The 20373-nt window shown below is 37.1% G+C and overlaps 1 protein-coding gene across 12 annotated transcripts in view; it reads left to right on the top strand.

Annotated features, from left to right (window-relative positions):
* Window positions 1-20373, top strand: part of SLX4IP (SLX4 interacting protein) — a 100037-nt gene that overhangs the window by 58043 nt on the left and 21621 nt on the right. For 9 of the 12 annotated variants that reach the window (XM_021390113.1, XM_021390111.1, XM_021390112.1 and 6 more), the window contains 5 exons: window positions 1467-1555; window positions 11681-11728; window positions 14798-14904; window positions 16433-17305; window positions 18405-18543. In XM_021390113.1, coding sequence (XP_021245788.1) covers window positions 1467-1555; window positions 11681-11728; window positions 14798-14904; window positions 16433-17237 — 1049 coding nt within the window. In that variant the 3' untranslated portion in view covers window positions 17238-17305; window positions 18405-18543. Of the gene's footprint in view, window positions 1-1466; window positions 1556-11680; window positions 11729-14797; window positions 14905-16432; window positions 18113-18404; window positions 18678-20373 lie in introns of those variants that run through there. The other 3 variants (XM_021390107.1, XM_021390110.1, XM_021390105.1) reach the window with 3 other exon arrangements.

Raw genomic sequence — 20373 nt, 5'->3', positions numbered from 1 at the left:
TCCTGGAAGAATTGTATCTGCAGTAGTGTCTAAGCATTGTTTTCTCTGTATTAAGTCCAGACCTTTTTCAAGGTCAATGAATGCCTACTTTCATTTTGTTAGCCAGCAAGTGGGATTGTTATAAAGTACAACAATAAAGATTACTAACCAGAATAAACTTGCTGTGCCAGCGCTGCCAAAAAGCAAGGCTTTGATTCTGCAATCAAAATTTTCCTTCTACATGAAGTTCCTAGCAAGACAGGAGCTTCATTTTGCCTGGTTTCACTACTAATAAATACCAGAATAACACATATCCTCAAAAAATATTAATTACTGATGTTTCTTTTCTGTGAGAATATACCTAGTATTTAACAAACAATGAGCCTAAAAGAAAAAAAAAAAACAAAAAACTGCGTACTGTAATTGGTTTCTCAGTTTCTAAAGTAAACTTACCTAAGAGATGATTATTGGAGCCCTACATAACAAATTCAGTCTTGGCAGAAGTTGTCCAGCTTTTCTTTGTAGCCATTTGGAAGTAGCCTGTGGACTGCTCGCAGTTTGCAAGCCATTGTACAAGACCTTTGGGGGTGGCCTTCAGCTCTCAAGAATACAAGCTGAGAAACAATAGTCTGGTGATAAGGCACAGCCACAGCATGAGTATTTCCTTGGAAACAGTTTTTTGCTAACAGTTGATATTTCTGAAAGGCTCATCATATTCATTATCCAGTTATAGTAGCTTAACTAGTTGTTGTGCTGATAAAGATGTCTGAATTCTTTCTACAATTTTTCAACCAATGACAAGTAGAAGGTAATCTGTATTAACATCCCTATCTTTCATAGTGATGACTTGAGCAAAATCACTGCTGGTAAGCACTCAGAGGGCTTTGTCAGATACTAATGGTGGTGGTAAAGGAGCACTACCTTCTAGAGAACCATTTGCCCATATGGATGATCCGCACTGGCAACTGGTTTACATTCAGGCAGTACTTTCTCTATTATGTGGAGACCCTTCAATTTTCAATCCTTTTTAAATAGAGATTTGATTGCGTTCACAACAAACTATGTGAACTTGAGTAAAATATATAATTCATTAACAGTTTACTAATTTATTTACTTTAAGTTCACTGTAGTCAAGAGTTGGAAACACTTGTCTGTAGACTGAATTATTATATCAAATCCTGATGGAATATGTCGTGCTGTGTTACAGGCATGATTAACAGCTTTTGTTATGAAAAGACCAATCACCAGAATAGCACAAAGTAAATGGTTAAGTGTGTTTTCTGTAGGTTCTGTCTGGTATATTTGTCCGGAGGTATGTGCGGACTAATCTGCAGCTGTGACTGTTTTCTTGGGAACTAAACTTACTCTGACTTACTAATTTATTTTTTTAATGATTTTAAAACAAAAATGAAATGCATGTATGTTTTCAGTATATGTTTTTTAATATGTGTATAATTTTTGTCTTCTTTCTGGTTATTTTTGCACAGAACTACGTATGTTTCCAGACAAATTTGTTGTTTGTATCAGTAAACTTGAATTTAATCCAAGTGCTTGGACATGTGAAAATGATGCATTGGTATGTACAAAACTTACAGTGGTAAGATGAATGTTTATATATAGCTGTAATTATCTGCGTATTTGTGAACATCATCTTGTGATCAAAATGCCACATTAACAGTTGTGCTAAGTATTCAAAAAGAGATCCTTAAGTGATTGCTTGAAGCAGACAAGAATTTTTGGAAGCACAACATTTTCTGAGCCACGGAAGTCTCAGAATTTTGTGATTTGTCCTTGTACCATATTACTTTCCAAGAGGATACTGGATCAGATTCTAATGTCAGTGGCTTTTTTGTATGTTTTCTTAGCATTTGGTTTGCAAGACAGCTCAAATGAGACAGTGCTAGGCCCTGTTGGGAAAAAAAGTCCCCAAGCATTTATGGAGAAAAAGGCAGTGGTGTGTACTTAAATACCATAAACAATTCTGCTTAAATATTTCATCTTGAAGGCTTTATAAGGGTCAAAGGCTTATGAATTTCATGCTGCAGTTAACTGCCAGTTCTCTCAGGAGTGTTCACATTGGCCCAGGTGGCCTGTGGTGCAGCGTATGGTCTGTTCTGTGCTCACTCTAAGAGTCAGCATTACGCATTGACCTCTATGAGTATGATAGTGATAGTGATGATAGTTATGATAGTCATTTGTCTTAGATTAAAATATACTTGACATCTTAAAAAAATCTAAACATTGTACTTAGTAGTTTTTTATATCAAGCAGGTTTGTATTTGCTATACTAAATGCAGTTTTTATTATCTTCATAATATCCTTAAATGTCAAAGCAGTAAGGAAATACTTTTCGTTTTCTCAGAAAGAAATAAATCTAACTGCTTTGCAAGTATTTTTCTATTTTGAAAATTATTATTTTCTCAGTATTGTCTTGAAAAACTATTTAGATGCTTTTAGTAGAAAATCCTGCCTTTGCATTTGGACTGAGAAATAGTTGTTATTTCTTGTTTAAGAATCTCTCACAAAATATCGTTTCCTCCTTTGTTGCTTGTATTTAATTTTGATTGATGACAAATATTCTTTTTAGTTTCTTTCTGTGAGTCTGTGTAGTAAGAAGGCAAATGAAAAATAGAATGATATGGTCGTTAGCTTGACTATTTGGAAGTTTGATCTGATGTAGGGGAAGTCCTAGTCATTTAAAAAGGGACTTTAAACATTTGTGTTTAAAAACCAAACAAAAAAAAATCCCACAAGAAATAATCTCAGTGGGATCATACTCAAATCAGTACTAAAGCCTTGGCAGTTTGCTTTACTTAATGGACACAGTACGTGCACATACAACAAGTGGGCATGTTCAGTGTAGTGTGTTGGTAGGAGAGAAGAAGATAAAGTCATCTTCCCTTTGAAAAACTGACAAGAAGTGAGCAGACCCTCAGCAAATGTTCTGGAGTACCTTCTTAACTCTTGCCACACTAAAGGGGCTTACTGTGGACTGTTTTGTTGCTCCAGTATTTCTACAGCATATTAATACTAAATTTTTCATACTAAATTTTTCAAATTTTCATATAAATTTTTTTAAAGTACAGTTCAGTACTTTGCCAAACCGAGTGGGTGTATGATTGCAAGTGAGGGTCATTTCAGGTTTTTTTGTCACTCTAGACGTAAAGACTGAGGATCTGCACTTTGTGTGTATGCTTTTCACTATGCAATTTAGCACTGAGTGTGCTCAAACTCTAAACTAGACTACAAAAGACCACCCAGAAGACCTTTCTGTTGATAGACTCCAGTGTATTCTGTCATGAGCTAAAAATGAGGCATGTGTTTTGTTTTCCTCTGTATGTTGTTTGGGTTTGAATCATTCATTTCATAATATTGTATTTAAGATCTTTTTTGTGTTTAATCAGCTCACACCCCTCATTTGAGGGTCTATCTGTGTTTTATAAAAATAGTTGACTCTGTTAGTGGAGACTTCGTCACATTTCAGCGTTGCTTATTGTCATTGCAATTAACTTAGTCAAGACTTAACAATTTTTATTTTTGTTTTATACCTGCTTTTATGCAGTTTTATGGTTTGGGGCAAGCATTCATTCCTGATCTGTTTTGTCTCTCCTGGGATATACAGTGATTAAACCAAGAGTTTCAAGAGATGTAGCCAGATAAGAAAGGAAATTCTTACGTTCTACACCTTAGGAAAGATGATCATTATATTGCTTCTGAGATATTCAAAAGCACAAATTGCATGCACAAAGTATTCAGAGAAGCATTTCAAAGTCTCCCGATCCATCCTGTGAGACCAAGGAAATGGTGGCTTAGGCATACTCTGTCAAATTAAATTTAATTAAAGATTTGAGAACTCTTCTAAGGAGTAGATCTGAAATAAAATAGAAGATCAACTGATACGTAATTTTCTCTTTTCTAAAATCTATTTAGAAATGGGTGTGGTCATATCTATGAAACAGGCTGCAGGCAGTAATTATCATTTTTGAAGAAATTTCTTTTTTAAGGTAGCATTACAGCAAGTTATTGAAAATACTTAGGCAAATTGGAAGTCTCAAGGAAAAGATGGAAGAATAGTCTGGCTTATTAGTGCTAAGTACAAGTATAAAGCCATTGTTTCCTGTTTTGCAAAACTGTAATCTTGAATAATTTTATCTTCAAAAAGAAGACCGCTTTGGGAATATGGCAGAAAAGAAAACCCAGGCAAATGAAAGAGCTCTAGAGAGATCAGTCATCTCTGCAAAAATGCCGACATTTTTGTGCTGATTATTATGTAGAGAGCTAAAATGGAAAATTGGAAATGGGTTATCTGAAGAAACAGTGGAAATGGGTGGAAGGTTTATTGAGGGCTTGGGAGCATTTGAAAATGTGCTAACAATGGAGTATTCATTGATAACTACATCGGCTTTATACTAGAATCTATGAGAGGAAGTGATTGTAGGGAATACATAAGGGGAGGTTAAGCTAATGACGATATTGAAGTGGAAATTTGAAAATGCCATTCATGTGAAATCGGAAAGCAAAGTGGGGAGCAGGAGATCCTGACTTGATTAAAAATATCTCCACATTTCCACTAAGCCTTATTAAGTTGCAGAGAAAATTATAGAATATTGCTCTTAAAAATAAAACAAAGCAAAGCATACATAGGTACAATAGGAGAAGAAAAGTGCTAAAGATATGCCCTGTGCTTTTTAATTGTCCAAGAGTGAAAGAAGTAACATTTCATCATCTTCATATATGTCTGATTTTATAAATTGTTGTGACATACGTTATGTACATTGCAGAATTCTCTTTATTAAAACAGATGTTATAAGAGCGCAAGTGACATAATTTGCTTGGATTTTGATTATGCTGGTAAGAGGCTTCTGTTTCTCCCATGAAAACGTGCACACTTAGGTTTAATTAACACAGAGCTCGATATTAGAGTGTGTGCTGCTGCAGCATTATGCTTGTTACAAGGGAGTATGAAAACCATTTTTTTTCAGGCAGGAACAATTTGTAACCATTACTAGAAGATTTTGTGTGAATTTAGTTTTCTTAAGAACTTTAAAGTGATATCAAATAGAGCAGGGGAAGGAGGAAATGCTGGGGAATACAATTCACAGTCTATAAACTGCTTGTATATCTATAATATCACAGTTAAAGTGCTGTAGTTTCTACTGAAAAGGCAGTCCATATTCCCTCTAGTTCCAGCTTTGTACTGTTTTCCTTTCTGGTTACAGTGGACCAACCAAGTGATTCTTCAGCCAAGAATGAATTAGTTCATTGAGCTGATCTAGAAGAAAATTATTTATTTATGAAGTTTCTCTTTTTTTTTTCTTCTGCTAAATTGGAGGATTAGTTTTCCATCATTTCAGTTCACCTAACCAACTCATAGTGTACCCTAGACTTGCTGATTGTGACTCAAAAAGTGTTGCATGAGCATGCAGCCAGGACTTGGAAGAAGATAGCAGGATCACCCTTTGAAGTAGCAGCTGATAATTACCCTCAGTTAGAGGTAACATCCAAAATGCGCACTAGCATTGCCTTTTTAATACTTGCTTAGTTTTCAGATTCATTATCAACTTCTAGATTTCATAAAATCTATTTTTCATTTGTTTTCAAATATTATGCGAAATTCTATTAGGTCATTTTTGGAGACATAGCTAGAGGAAAACAATGTTGAGCTGTAGATTGGCAGTTTTTTTAAGAGGGTTCACTGCAGGGGAAACTGCAGACCAGCAAGTCCTATCCATATACCACATGTGGTTGAATAGCTGAAGAATTTTCTGTTTTCTCTTTGAGTTTCCACTTTTGACACTTCAAGATTTTGTCATTTTCTTAAATTTGTTTTTTTCCTCTGATCTTTCATGTTTAACTCAATCTGATGCAAGACCGAACCACAAAGTGCCTCCTGCCTTCCCTTCTCTGAGCTGTGCGTTCTTGTCCTTGGCATCCGTCACTGCTGGCATGTGAGGAGCTGGATCAGTTCACTGATTTCTCTGAAAACAAGGGTTTTTTGGGTTTTCTTTTGTTGTTGTTGTTGTTGTTGTTGTTTGCATGGTTAGCTTTCAGCTGGGTGACTTTAGTGGCCTGGTTCTCACCATGTGGCTGCGTAAGTGCTCACATTGGTGCAGTGGCTTTTGGCAGGACTGTGCGTTTGATAAGGATGAGATTTCCCTTTTAATGTCAGTGTAGTTTTAAAGAGTGCTATGATACTGTTGTTTTTGACTTGGTCATAAAGAAGAAAGCTACGGCAGTTTTAAAATACTCTCTCTTGTCACAGGTGTCTACTACTTCTCCTTGGATATCACCACTCCTATATAACAGAATTTGCCAAAAGCTTTGTGTGCCTGCACCTCATCTTGTTGTTATGCAGTCTTATGGGTTCATACAAATCAAACTTCATCGGGCTTTCAGCTAATGCACCAAATGAGTGGGAGCATCTGGGGTGTGTGCTCCTTTCTGCCAACCTGATGTGGGGGCAGAAAGCTCTGCAAAAGGGGAGGGAGGATACCTGAGAGTGGTAATGTGGGAGATTGCTGCAGTGTGGTTTGTTAGAACTTGTCTTAGTTTCTTCTTATAGCTTGCAAACAGACTGATTGATTTTCTGCATGGCAAAAAATGTCATAGCTGTCTGCTGTTTCTTATAGTGACGTTCCAGAGAAGTGGACAAATGATGAAATGGAATCTGACACAGTTATTTCAATTAAGACTAGAGAAGGCTGTGGAGAATTTCAGAAAAAGCTCACAATGGTTGGTGCAGGAGTGTTAGGACTGTAAATGAAAATCATCTGTTGATAAAGGTGAAGTCTTGTTACTGGAAAGAGCAATTACAGTGTTCATGCATACTGCTGAGTGAATAAACTAAAATCTCTGGAGAAAGGCCAAAAGTATGCTGCATGGAACCGACTGAAAAATCTTAATTCAGTAGCAGTATTTATTGGTAAATGAGACCAAATATTAATGTATATAAGGAGTGAAATAAAACTAATATCTGAATTGTCTTAATGCCAGTAAGCAAGGTGAGCATATCTTCATTAAAACATCATGTACTTCTCATAGTGCAAAATGTAGATGAAGAATAGTAGTAGTACAGAGAGCCCTATAACTGCAATGTAAGTGCTTAAGTGTGTAAAATTGTTTCCAGATGAAGCAATCTTCAAAAAGGAGGGACAAATTGAGTAATCTTTTACCGATTTTAGTAGTTGTTTCTTATAAGAGCACTCCAGTTGATTTAAATATAACTACTTAGCAGCATTCAGAAGATCTCATTTGTGGTTATTTAAGATATTATCATCTGTCATCATCTTTTCACCTCCCTCATTTTGTTCTCCCCTCTCACTCTCTTGCTGTCCCAGTTTGTCCTGGTGTTTAATACAGATCTGAGCTCAGATTGTAGACTTTTCACTGAATGATGTTCTTTCCTCTTAGCAGACTTTGAGAGGATGAGCACTTCCAACAAAGGTGCATGGTGTAAAGCTGTCAGTGATAATGTTTAAATCTAAAGTGAGCTAAAGCTTTTATTTAGTTGCTGTGCATCTGAGAGATTTTGATGACTAGTGCAGAAAGATTTTACTAACTTGGGATTTTGATAATAATTTTCTGTATTCCTCTTGTTCAAAGAATTTGTCAGACTTTTTATTTTTTTGAAGAGAAGTCTGTTCCTCAGCTTCCAACAGCAAACTGTTAAAATTAATTGAAATTGTACTGCTTGACTGAGAAGTAAGCTGAAGCATATAATGGTAAGGTTCATGGAATGATGTTTGAGCGGTCTCTAACTTCTGCTTGTCAGTTGGGTAATTCACACCCAAACCTTATGCAGACATTTCTGATAATTATTTTTGCACACATTCTGTGCATATTCTTATTGTGTACAAGTTTCCATTTTGTTGTAATAGATAGTGGCTATGACCTGAGTTTGGAAATGAATGCCTTGATACAGAATGCATTTTCTGTTTCTCTTATTTCCTCATATTGCATCCTTAATCCCTAACATGTTGTTCCTTCATTGCTGGAACTTAACAAAGCAGCTTTTTTGGTATTTATCATGAATCATCTTTTGCCTTCTGCCAGTCACCAGCTTTCACCGTAATGCCACTGATTTCCTGGCTTATTTCCTCTTCCATCCACCTGAATCACCTCAGCTCCCTCCTGTTTGGTTCACTGCAACATTGCTGCAATGGCTGGGCTACCCTCTGTGGAGACATTTATAGGGGTTTAAAATAGTAGAGAAGGAAAGTTGTTTCTTTGTTCTCACTTTTCTTTAAACATGTAACAACTGACTGAGAGTTTTTGTAAGTCTGTTGTATTTTCTTGAGATTGACATATGGGTTTAGAGACTATCTGGAGGGGCTAACCCACAGCATGAGCTCAGAAATCTTGGGGGTTTGCAGAGCTGGGTGGTTTGTTCTGGAAACCAGCCTAAAACACTGAACAGTAATTCTCCCCTAGGCTGCGCACTTCTGCTTATTACATATTTTGCTTGTGCATAACCAACAAGATCAAGAATTACGGTTTGTCTTTCCAAGATCTCCTACAGTTCTTAAATGCTGTTATAACTGTATAGAGAGAACAGTTATTCTTAAAAGTTGGTGTACTCTGTTCAGATTTTTTTTCTAAGAATGAATGTTTTGAGTAAATGAATCACAGTGTTGTATATGTCATATATGTTAAGTACTGCTTGATTCTGAAATACCATTTAGATTTGGCGGGCAGATAGAGGATCCTAATATCAGGCTGCAAAAAGCTGTAGCTCAGGATTACAGGAGTGGCTTGCTTTTCCGCATACCTGTGTGAAAGTTAGTAGTAGATTCCTTCTCTTATGGTAAGGTGAGGGAAGGAACTGAGCTCCATATGAAATTGCTGTTGTCTTAGTTGTTGAAAAAGTCTTTGAAGAATAAAATGTACGTTTCATGTGCACGTTCTCATCAAGAACTAATAGAGGCAGAAACCGTGAGATTAATTGCAAATGTTGGCTGCAGATCTATGTTTATAAGCTATGGTTTTCTTCTTAAAAGAAAAAAAGAAAAGTATTAAAATTCCTTAATTTTTTCTTTGTTGACCTTTTAAAGATTTTTTTTTGTTTGAAAGACCATTCTGTTTTCCTCAGTTTCTTATCAGTGGACATTTTCTCTGAAGATAGAATCTGAGTCTGCTAGCATCAGTGTAAAAAATAAGAATGATTAATAGCTCAATTACTTAACATTAATTTTAACACTTTTTGCCTTCAAGCAAATACACACTGTATATTGAGTGCTTCTTGAGTATGTAAATAAATCATTTGTTTTGAGAACACTTTCTGTGGCTTTAGAAAAAGTGTTATGTATGTTCTTGCTACTTGTGTTAGATATATTTGTCAGGTGTTAAACAGGCCCCCTTACAACTTTGATTTTTTTTAATACAGTATCGCAATTTTTTGGTTTATGCCATTTGCAGCTTATTAAGAAATTTTCTTTTTTTTTTTTCCTGTAATCTTGCAAGGTAACGGAATTTCCTAAATTTGTAACAATTTGGGATTCTTGCTATACCCAAAATAGCATTAAAATCCAAACAAAAGACTCAAGTAGCACAAACATGCAATTTGTATGCTTTAAACCAATCTGGTCCTTTGGGAACCTTTTGGAGTATGTGTCACAGGGGTTTGTAATGAATTGGCCATGTCTTGGACTAAGTAGTCCGTATCATAGGTACTCTTGAACAGCAAAAGCTTAATAGTTGAGATCCACAAAATCAGATAAAAATGAATTTTGTTAGTAGATAGTGAAGACTGCTGATCTGGGAGCTAGATTTTGCTTTCTGTGCTAAGATTCTGGTAGGCTTTATAGTTATGCACTACAAAGATCCTGTTTTCTCTGGTTATTACCCCAGTTTCAACTTTCTCAGAAGAGCGTATTTCAAAACCATCATCATTCCTTAAAAATAGCTGCTTCAAATGGGAAATCAGTACTCCCATGTGTAACACGGAAAGGGATCCTTGCTATTTTTACTAAAACTTTCTGACATACAGAACAGAACGGTCCATTTGAAAATGTAGAGCAATATTCTGCAAGTCTAATCAAGGAATTGTATTTCAGGTTGAGAATACTATCCTTTTGTGTACTTGGAAAATTACTGCGAATGTTTTACAGTGTAGGGGTTCAGCCTGAGAGAACTGGGGCTGTTCAGCCTGGAGAAGGGAAGGCTCTGGGGAGACCTGAGTGCGGCCTGTCAGAATCTAAAGGGGGGCTATAAGAAGGAAGGGGACAGATTCTGTAGCAGGATCTGTTGTGATCGGACAAAGGGAAACGGTTTCAAAGTAAAGAGGGAAGAATTAGACTGGATATAAGGAAGAAGTTTTTTACAGTAAGGATGGTGAGGCACTGGAACAGGTTGCCCAGAGAGGTGGGGGATGCTCTGTCCCTGGAGTCATTCAAGGTCAGGCTGGATGGGGATTTGAGCAACCTGATCTAGTGTCCCTGTTCATTGCAGGGCAGTTGGACTAGGTGACTTTCAAAGGTCGCTTCCAGGTCAAACAATTTTATGATTGTGTAAGTAGAATCTGTAAGACAGCTACATTGCTACCCTGGAAACACTGCAAATTTTGCATCATACAGAAGTCATGAAATGAGACAGTGGGAGAAGATTTAATTCATGTATGGTAGGGTAGAAGACTAGACCTGAAGTCCTATCACTGTCTGTTTTCTATCAGTTAGATTATAGTATCTGATTCATCTTCTGGCTTCTGGCAAGCCTCCCCACTTGTCTAATGAGTTCTTTTCTGTTCAGCAGATTGAGTAGCCCTGTCTGACCTCTCTGATCTGCTGGGCATCTACTGTAATAGTGTTGAGATCTGAAGGTTAGCCTATGTGATTGAGCTTATGATACTGCTAATGTAGCATTAAGAAAAATCATGCAACTTATGTAAAGTTCCCAAGAATAAGTATTAATTTGATTTCTTTCACTAATTTTAGTTTTATTCATGTGTGTGACTGGGATAATACTTCATACCATTGCTTCATCTATATTATTATATTCAGTCTGATGCTGGGGACTGTCTTGCTGCATGTGCTATGTGAGGCCTCAGTGGGGACTCCTACATGCCACTCCAATGTTAAATATGATTTATGGGACTCATTCATGTTTTCTATTAAGTTTTTTTGATGAGCAACTTGAGCCACATTGATAAGTACAACTGAGAAACAATGTGTTTTGTTTCTTTTATCCAGACATGAAATTTAATTATCTCTTAGTGTTACTTTGTTGTACATGCGTGTGTACCAATAGTTATCCTGAGCGTAGTAGAAGACAACTAGAAAATATGGACCCAAACCAGGGAAGGGAAGTGGGGCAGCATTGTTCGCTTTGATTTTTTTCTTTCAGACCTACATCCCAAACCCTTGAACAAAAAAAAATGTGAGCGATATTGTCAGGCTTATTTGTGGAAAAGGCCCGACCTTTCAGTCTTCTTCTGGATAGTGAGTTGTAAGGATTCTTGATAAGTGCAAATCCATAAATAGTTCTTTTGCAAGTATTTAATGCTGCTTTGCTGAACTGAGCTGTCTTGGAGAGAGCTGCAGATGGCAGCCACCCTTCTTTTGAATCTTTTTGAAGGTTTATTTTTGAGTTCAAGCATAGATAGTAGAAGAATGGATTTTCAATTTGAGAATCCTTAAAGCAAGTATATTGTGTGCCTAACAGACATATTTATGTGTAGGTGAGAGTGAAGTTTTTTTTTTTTTCCCAGACGTCACTCTGGACAAATGTTAAGGATCTTCAGAGCTGGTTTTGTGAGGTCAGTATTTTGAGCAGGTAGGGTAGTAAGTCTTTGTAAGCTTCATTTCTGCACGCCCTTTGCTGAGTTTTATTGGCAAAAAGGAGTGAGCTTATTCTAGGATTTTAAGAGCACAGATTTCTAATAGATCTTGGCAGTTCAAGGGCTAAAGAAGCATTTTAATCTTTTGTGCCCACCCAGTCTCTATACAAATGTAAATATGTCTGTCTTTAACAATTTGCCAAGAAATGTGGTTTTAATTTGTTAGCAGCAACCCCACTCCCTGCAGCTCTTTCAGAGTCAAGTCACAAGTCTGGCGGTGCTTTGACGTTTTTCTCTGTCATGGTGTCATTGTTTATATGATGTCTGCTTCTGCTGTCCTCCTTTTTATGCCTGGAATATTTTTCTTTAATTATTTCACTGCCTAAAAGGAATTTGGGATTACTAGACAGGATGAGAACAGATTAGTTTTTTTTTCTTTCTTTAACAAGTTCTGAAGTTCCCATAGGAAATAAATAGTATTCCCAAAACAGACAGGGTTTTTTATTTTTCTTAATTAACTAAAATTATTAAGTCTAATAAAGAAAATAAAGAAAGTATCACCAGTAATGGCTGAGCGCCTTAGTAGTATATGGAGTGCCCATTGTTGTTATTTGCGACTCTTTGCCTTCTATTGTGGACTTATTCCAGCCTTAGGGAGTTTACATCACTCCTAATAGCAAAAGGCTCTTTGGTTCCCACAGAGTTTTTCAAAGACTGACTCATATGCCTCATGTTAATTGTTCAGCTCTCAAAATACAGCACTTACAGGGTGTGGTTCCAAGGGGAAAATCTACTGTACTTAGAGGGCATGTTCAGAAGTGTTTCACATATAAATCATTTTGATTTTTTATTTTTTTTAATACCTTAACCCTTTTCTGTCACTATGTTGTGCGATAAGTTACTGGAAAACAAAATGAAAGGTTGATGATGGCATAGTGAACGTGTTTGCCCTTCCATTCTGAACCATTCACTTCCAGTCTGACTCAACTCACAGCAGAATGGCTTTGTTATCTCTGCCTCTCTCTGGGGTCTGCTCTTCACACCCTAGACTGCACATTCCAGACAGCAATCGTTCACTGCTCATAATGGGATACAAGTTAGAACTGAGGTTTATTGCTTACCTGCAGTAGTAAGTATGTGTGGACAGCAACTGTCCATAATCCTCCCCTGTCTGCACTGACGCACAGGTTTTTGTACAAAGTGCTACTTTCCACCCATTGTTCACCATATCTAGAAAAATCATCTTAATGGTCTGGTGATCATATCGTAGTCTGCCTCATTGCTGTTCTCAGCTGAGGACTGAAGCAGATGTAATGTAATTAGCCTTTCCAACTGCCATAACTCACAGCGAGGGAAGTTCAGATGCTTCTGTTTGTACTTCTCTGGCTAAGTAAGAGTGCTCTCCGGCTGCTCTGATACAGCGTTGTTGTGCAAGATCCGTCAGTCTGAGTCGTGCAGATGTTACTGGAAATCAAAATAGTTTCTACAGACTTTACATTTAGAGTCTGTGCATTCTCTTAAAAGTAGCAAAGATCTTTTAGCATCTTCATAATATTTCTTTCTTTAATAGCTCACAAAATATGAAATCATACGAAGTTAAATTAGGAGAGTCTGTGTCTCTAGCAGGAATAGAAGCAGCAATTCATCCTTCAGATTATAAACTAGTCAGGCTTGATTTTTGAGATTGAAATTGCCTTGCACGCATGTCCAATGTATCTTGTGCTTACTGTAAACATACGTATTGCAGCGTTAGTGCACAGAACTTCATGCATCTGTTAATGCACACAAAAACATTTGCACAGTTTCCTTCTGAAATGAAGGCTCAAAACAGCTGTATTATTTTGAATTGTCAAAAGGGCCCATTTTCTTTACCTGACCTGACTACCCTCTTTCTGCTTACAAAGCAGAAAATTGATTTCACTGCTTTGTTCTTCTGGAAAAAGAGGTGGGATTTATCCCCTCTTCTATAAAGACTGAAATGGGCAGGGCTTAATCCCATCGCAGTGACAGGTTCCTGAGTGATGTTCCTGGCAACAGTCATGTACATGCTCAGCCCTCCATGCTCCCATTCTTTCATACCTGCCTGGCTTTAGTGTGCTGGGTTTAGAGTGCAGATCAAGAAATGGCATCAAGAAGTACTCCCTGCATTTGATGACTGCCAATCAGAAGTTTCATCATTTGGTCTAATGAAGAAAAAAAGGTATCAGAGGAAAGGAGACACACAAAGCCTCTTCTCTTCTTGACTTTGCAATGTTTGTTATTTTTTCCTCTCTCTAGCCTCAGAGATAACATTTTTTTGAAGTATGTGGTGGTTAATAGTGAAGTCAGCAATGGCCCTTCCCTCATTGAGATTCTTTCATTGTGAAAGGAAATGCTCACAGCTTGAAGAAAAAGAGCATTTTCCTTCCCTCTCTGTTGCCTCAATCTCATATTATATAAAACTATGGTACTGCTGTTAGCTGAGACCAAAAAGAATTCCCCTGTTGTCCTGTAGTAGCCAACCACCACAAGCTGTGAGTGTTTGAGTGTTAGTATTAAAAGTTTTAACCCTTACCTTCTTAAATGAGCAAGTAATACTCTGTATATTTTTTTGTAAGTATGGAAAATTATGAGAATTCTTCTGAGAATAAGTGTATAGACCACTGCGCCAGTCAGTCTCTTCAGAAAAAAAACTGACAAACACGCTCCTGTCTGCAAGAGAGATTCCTGGCATTTGTCACAGTTTGAGCCACAAAGATGTCAAATATTTGCCAGCAGTTTCCTCAGACGGTTTGGAAAGCTCCATCCTTTACGTTGCAGTCTTGTTTGTTTGCGGTATATTTTAGCATATGAAATATGTTCATTGGGAGTCTGAAGAGGGAGTGAACTGACTCGACTCCCGAGTAGTAAAAGATCAAAAATAATTCTGTTCTTAGCTGTTTCTTTTAGACTGCTCAGATCAAAATAATAAAGAACATCTGTAAGTGTTAGTATTAGAAATGGAGCTTAATGTTGAATAATCGTATCTTGATGTGTCGCGTTTTAAGCCTGTGTTTTCTTTTCGAACAGAAAGAAGTTTCCAGTGGGACATCTGAATATTTTGCTGAATCTGCTGAGAACAGAAGGCTTAAGCTTAGTCTGAATGAGCAGATAAAGCAAGACATCTTGAAGGAAATGTATGTCTCTTTGTTTCTAAGCTGTTATATTTATAATCTGATGGAATTTGTGTTAATAGAATCTAACCTATGTAATGTCAAATAACATGAACTTCTCTGTGAAAGATTATTCAACATTATTAAGGCTGCTACTCTGCTGTGAATAAAGCACATAAAATGATCTTTCTTATTTTGTATGACATAGAAAATAAAAGATATTATAACCCACGTAGATATCTCCCGTAGCACGAGGCAGAACCAAAACAGGGTGTTTTTTTTTTCTTGAAAGAAGGTCTGAGCCAAAATAAAGAAGTGCTGTTTGAATCTTGTGAGGAACACTTCCAAGTATATATTTCATTTGTTTTGAGAATCTGCAGTGGTTGCGTGTTAGTCTGGATCTTTTGCCACAGCTGAAGAATGCCCTGCACAGTTCTAGCCTCGAGTGGATGAGGGCTTTTGTTGGTCAGCTGTGCATGTTGCCAGACCTCTGCTATACCAGCGTGCTATTTTTTATTTGCACCACCTGCCAGAAGTTCCCCATATTTAGTATATCAACTGTGGACTTGGGGATTTGCTGTGAACTCTGGCAACTTTGATTTTAACCCATGTTGTCTTGTTTGTTGTCTATAGAAGGGAGATTAGATTTGGAGGAATGCCAGTTCGACCTGTTTTGTAGGAGCCACTTTTCCAAAGAGTTAAATATCAACCTGGGAACTGCTTGGTGCCAGCAGACCAGCGGAAGGCAGTCTCAGTAGGGGAGGTTCTATAGCAATATCTTTAGACTGAAAACTTTAAGTAGGCAGCTTCAGTGCTTGTGCATAAATTTCATCTCACAGTCTATGTGAAGTTTAGATTTGTAGGTAATGCGCACTGCTGAGGAGTGTTTAAGAACTGATGCTCCATCATGTCCCTTGTGATTGATTCCCTTTTCCTGTATAATTCCTTTCGGAATATCATCTGCGTGCATTACCTAAGTCCTTCCCAGATGAGCAGGCTCGATATTAGATGAGTGGTGGTTAGCTTTAAAGTAGTGCTTTGAAATGTCCTGGGAAAAAATCCAGAGGAATGTTTCTAAACTAGAGATTAGAAAGTAGCAGAGGCGCACACGCTGCTTCTCCAGCCTGCCCCCCTCTATTCTTCAGATGTACATTATGCGCACGGATATCTGGGAACGGTTTGAAATCATTTAGGCACTTATGAAATACTATTTTATCTAGCCGGTTTGGGAAGGAATTCAATATACTTATGTTGTGTTGACCTTTAACACTTGTAATGAATCCAGTTCTGCCTCTTGGAATAGAATTTGAACTCCTTCATGGCTTAGTCATTAATAAGTAGGATTCCCCTAGTGCAGTGGAAAATCAGATGGATAATGCTTGATATTATCCACACTAGACAAACATTACTGCTTGTCAAGATGATATACGGGGATTTTTTTCCACATTCAAAAAGAGAGTTGCCCCGGTGGTCTTTCAGAGTTTGTAAGAAGGGCAGATTGAGACAGCAAACATTCCTTTTTATTAAAAAACAATATTCTTTTTTATTGCAGTGTGAAAAGGACAAAAAAAGGGAAAAATAACATGAGCAAACCTCAAACCAGCAAGGACTTCAAGAAAGTGGATCTTGGCTCAGTGGACTCACAGTCAGAGAACAGAAAGAATGACTGTCAAACTCTTCCCAGTCCTCAATCAGAAGTGAAATGGAGGAGTACAGGACAACTAAAGGACAGCATAAGTACAGCCGAGAGTAACTTGGAGCTTCCTGTTTTAGAGCTGGAAAATAATGTTAATCAGAGACAGCCAGAAGATGCTAGCAGCCAGCAAAAACCTCACTCTGCGGAGCGGTTGAAATCAAGACTTCTAAGCAAGAATTCTCCTTGTAGCTATGAGTCAGCACTGCTAGGCCCTAAACAAAATCAAAAAGTGACCGAAGCTCAGGCTCGACAAAAGAGTTGTAGTTCAGAAGAAAAGTTAGACCATCGCAAAGAAATATCCTCTGAAGAGGCTCCTTTAATTCCTAACAGCACAGAAAGGAGTAAGTGCAGTGACGATCATTTAGGTCTGTTCATGGAGGAGAAGATCCCTCTTAATTCCAGGTTGTTTTCTAAACAAGACTTAACAAAAACTGTATCTGGTGAAGAGTTACTTACTTTTGAAAAAAACCTCTCCCTGCCTCTTTCTATGAGGACAAACCAAAATGAGCCAGGATCAACCACTGAAGAATTACGTGTGGTGCCTTCATCATCCTGTTTAGAAATGCAGGCTGTGTCTTCAGAGAAGCTGATCCAAAAAAGGAAAAAAGACGGTGAAGATGGTCTCAGGAAGTTAAAACTACGAAGGCTTAAGAAGCCATAAAGACTGAAATATCACCTTGATAGTGTGGGCGGACATCCAGATTTGTGTTTGGAAAACATGTATAAAAAGTAGGAAGCAATTAAAAAAATTCAAAAATATTTTTTTAAAAAGTCAAAGTTAGATTAAATTTTATATAAAAATTAGTTCATGAAGTATCTTAGCTATTTGGAACGGTAATGAAGATAATTATATCTTTTGATATTAGATGCATAATTTTTGTACAAACCAAATGTAAAATTTATAGAAAGAGAAATCTCCTATAACATAATATTTGCTAAGCAGAATTTCAGATCAGTGCTCGTTTTGGTACTATTAAAAAGTCCTGACAGCTGATGACAGCACAAGATCAAATCGCTTTTGTAATCTGTTAACAGCTACAGTTAAACACAGTTTATTTTAGTAAAAATTAATCCTTTTTCTGTGTTAGGAAGTTTGTGGTTTATTCATATGGTATTTACAGAGTAAGGCAAATTGAGGTTATTTCACATAAATCTTTAACTGGATTTTAATATTGCTGGTAATTTAAGGGCCACGTTTTCAGTTGGCTTTTCCTTTCTTGTGCTTGGGCAGTTTTGACGTGAATGCGTATTTCTAAACTGAGCTGCTAGTAATCATGCATTCATCATCTGGAAAAACGTAACACAAACATGCCCTCAGGTTTCAAAATCAGCCCTTGTTTGTGTGTGAGGACACCACACGGTGCTTTTCAGGTGTTAGCAATCTGAATTTTTTAAGATAGAGGTAATTTTTAACTGTTATGCTTTTTAATACTGTTTTTGTAACTTGTATGCTAATGTGCTATGGAAATGTAACTTCTTATTTCATGTTTATATTTTTAAGTGGTTAAAATAAAATGGCACACAATTTCCTTTTGATCATTCTCTCAAAATCAATGTGAACACAGACATTTTATGTGAAGCAAATTTTGCAAAATTCTTACTGACATACACTTATGTTGTGAATTGTCATTTAGATTCATAGGGAGATCCACATCCATAGCACTAGAGTTGGTATGTGGTACAGGTTAGAGTTAATAACTCAGCAGCTGTCAGCAAAGCACTGACAGTTGAACAGCATATTTGCTGCTATAAAAATCTTCTGCTTTTGCTGTAAACGAAAAAGATTCTGCATGCCTGCTAGAATAGATGTTCTCTTTTTTTCTTTCAGCCTGTTTACGTGTTACTCACAGTGTTTTGCAGTAAGGTTGCTAATGCTAACCAATCTTCAGGCTCTGCAGAAAGGTCTTTCCTAGTAACAAGCAAAAGGAAGGCTGCAAATGAACCTGGGTTCGGAAGAATAGCCTGAGGTATGTTTACTGCTATCTTCTGTATGGGCTTGAGACACTGCTAGTAAGGATTTAAAAGAGACATAAGGGATGTAGAGACATCTAGTTAAGTTGCAGAAAAATATAAGTAAGTAAAACCATCATTTGATTATTTATATTAAAGTCTCAGTCATTTTCTAGATGGTTTATTTAGATCCTTACAGTGAATAATCTGATATCAAATGGTACAAGCATATATTCCAGTTTGCAGTTTTACATTCCCATTACTTCTACCATGCTATTTATCTGGATGCTTTTGGATTTTCCATTATGTTCTTGGTTGTAACAGGTAACTATAGGAGATGTTTGGGTGCTTATTATGTGAGAACAGACACATGTTGAGTTTGCAAATTTACTGCAGGTTTTTTGTTTGTTTTTGTTTCATTCTGCTTAGCAAAGAGGCATTATGATGGCTTTTCCAAAGTGGCAGACACACTGTTTCTGTGAAAACTGTGGGCAGACTTGAGCAAGTATGCCCCAAACTACTACTTCTAATAGCTTTGGATTCAGAAGCTTCCCCTCCTCCTGCTCTTCTCTTCTCCAGAAGAACTTAATTCAAATATTAGAATCCAGCGCTCCACAACCGTATATCTTGTATCATTGAATATTACTATTCTTACTAGCTTGGCCTTAGAATTACAAATTAGTTTTACTTGTAACTGAGTAACATGTCTGCATGCACCCTTACAAATGACTGTCATTGTGCATTTGTAGGGGGCCTGGGCAGGCAAAATTATTGCCTTTTCTTGATTTTGCTTTTAGGATATTTTGTTATGTTACATAGAGTGCTGGTTCCCATTGTCTTACTGATAGCATGACTACATCTTCTGTTTAAAATAGTGATCTTGTAAAAATCAGAAAGGTAGGGCTAGACTGTTTAAAAGTGAGCGTACAGGCTCAGAACAATTACAGTCAACTGTAATTGCTGGCTTGTTAGCTTCCTAGGCTCGTTTGTGAGACCTATTGCTTTCTAGATGTGTATTTAGAGGTTGATTTGAAAAGATATCTCTTGGATCCTTTCAGAAATGCAGGAGGTTTTAGGGAAAATGTTTTGATGTAATTTCTGGATTTTAGATGGTGCTACTGCTCAAAATTGTTCTCTCTTTTCCTCTGTGTAGCAGGACTACTATAAAAGTTTCCCCTTTGTAAATGCTGTGGAGATTTGATGTGATACCTGAACAGTGTTGTTAGCATATGCCTCTGTTATCTCTCTGCTTTAACCCCAAGGTTTTTCTCTTCAGTCTTGGGGTTTTTCTTTATCTACAATCCACCTGTGTCCAGATCACCGACAGAGGTGTGTGGTCTGGCATGCTCTAGAAATGCTAACCTGATTTCCAAGTCATGGTTAGGATCAGGAGGAAAAAAAAAAACAAAACTCATGCTGGAAAGTGAGCCCAAGTAATGGAAAATTAGCAGCTTTCATGTCTTGGCCCAGGCTTGCTATTACAGATTTGCTACAGAGCAGCGTTAGCATACCTTTTTATTAAAGGTATTAAATATTTAAGGCTCTTTTCTGTTCTGAAACTTCAGTTGAAACACAGAAACAATGTCTTCATTTTTTTTTCTTCTGGGTTTGTTTTTTATGTTTGTTTTTTCATCTTCAGTGCTTCTTTGAACTTCTCTGAAATATATGTAGGTCTGAGGAGCTGACTGGCTAAAGCCCGTGGTCTAGTTAATTTGGTTTGTGCTCTTTTGCTGATATTGAAACAATCCTTTCCCAGCCAAACGAATGTGTGTGCAGACTATCATTTCTAGTATGTGTTACAAAGAAGCAGTTAAAATATTTGTTTAGTGAACTTGTGTATTTAAACA

This window comes from Numida meleagris, chromosome 3 (genome assembly GCF_002078875.1).
Source record: "Numida meleagris isolate 19003 breed g44 Domestic line chromosome 3, NumMel1.0, whole genome shotgun sequence".
NCBI lineage: Eukaryota > Metazoa > Chordata > Aves > Galliformes > Numididae > Numida > Numida meleagris.
Note: the sequence above shows the minus strand (reverse complement) of the source record. Positions and strands in the feature narration are given on the sequence as shown.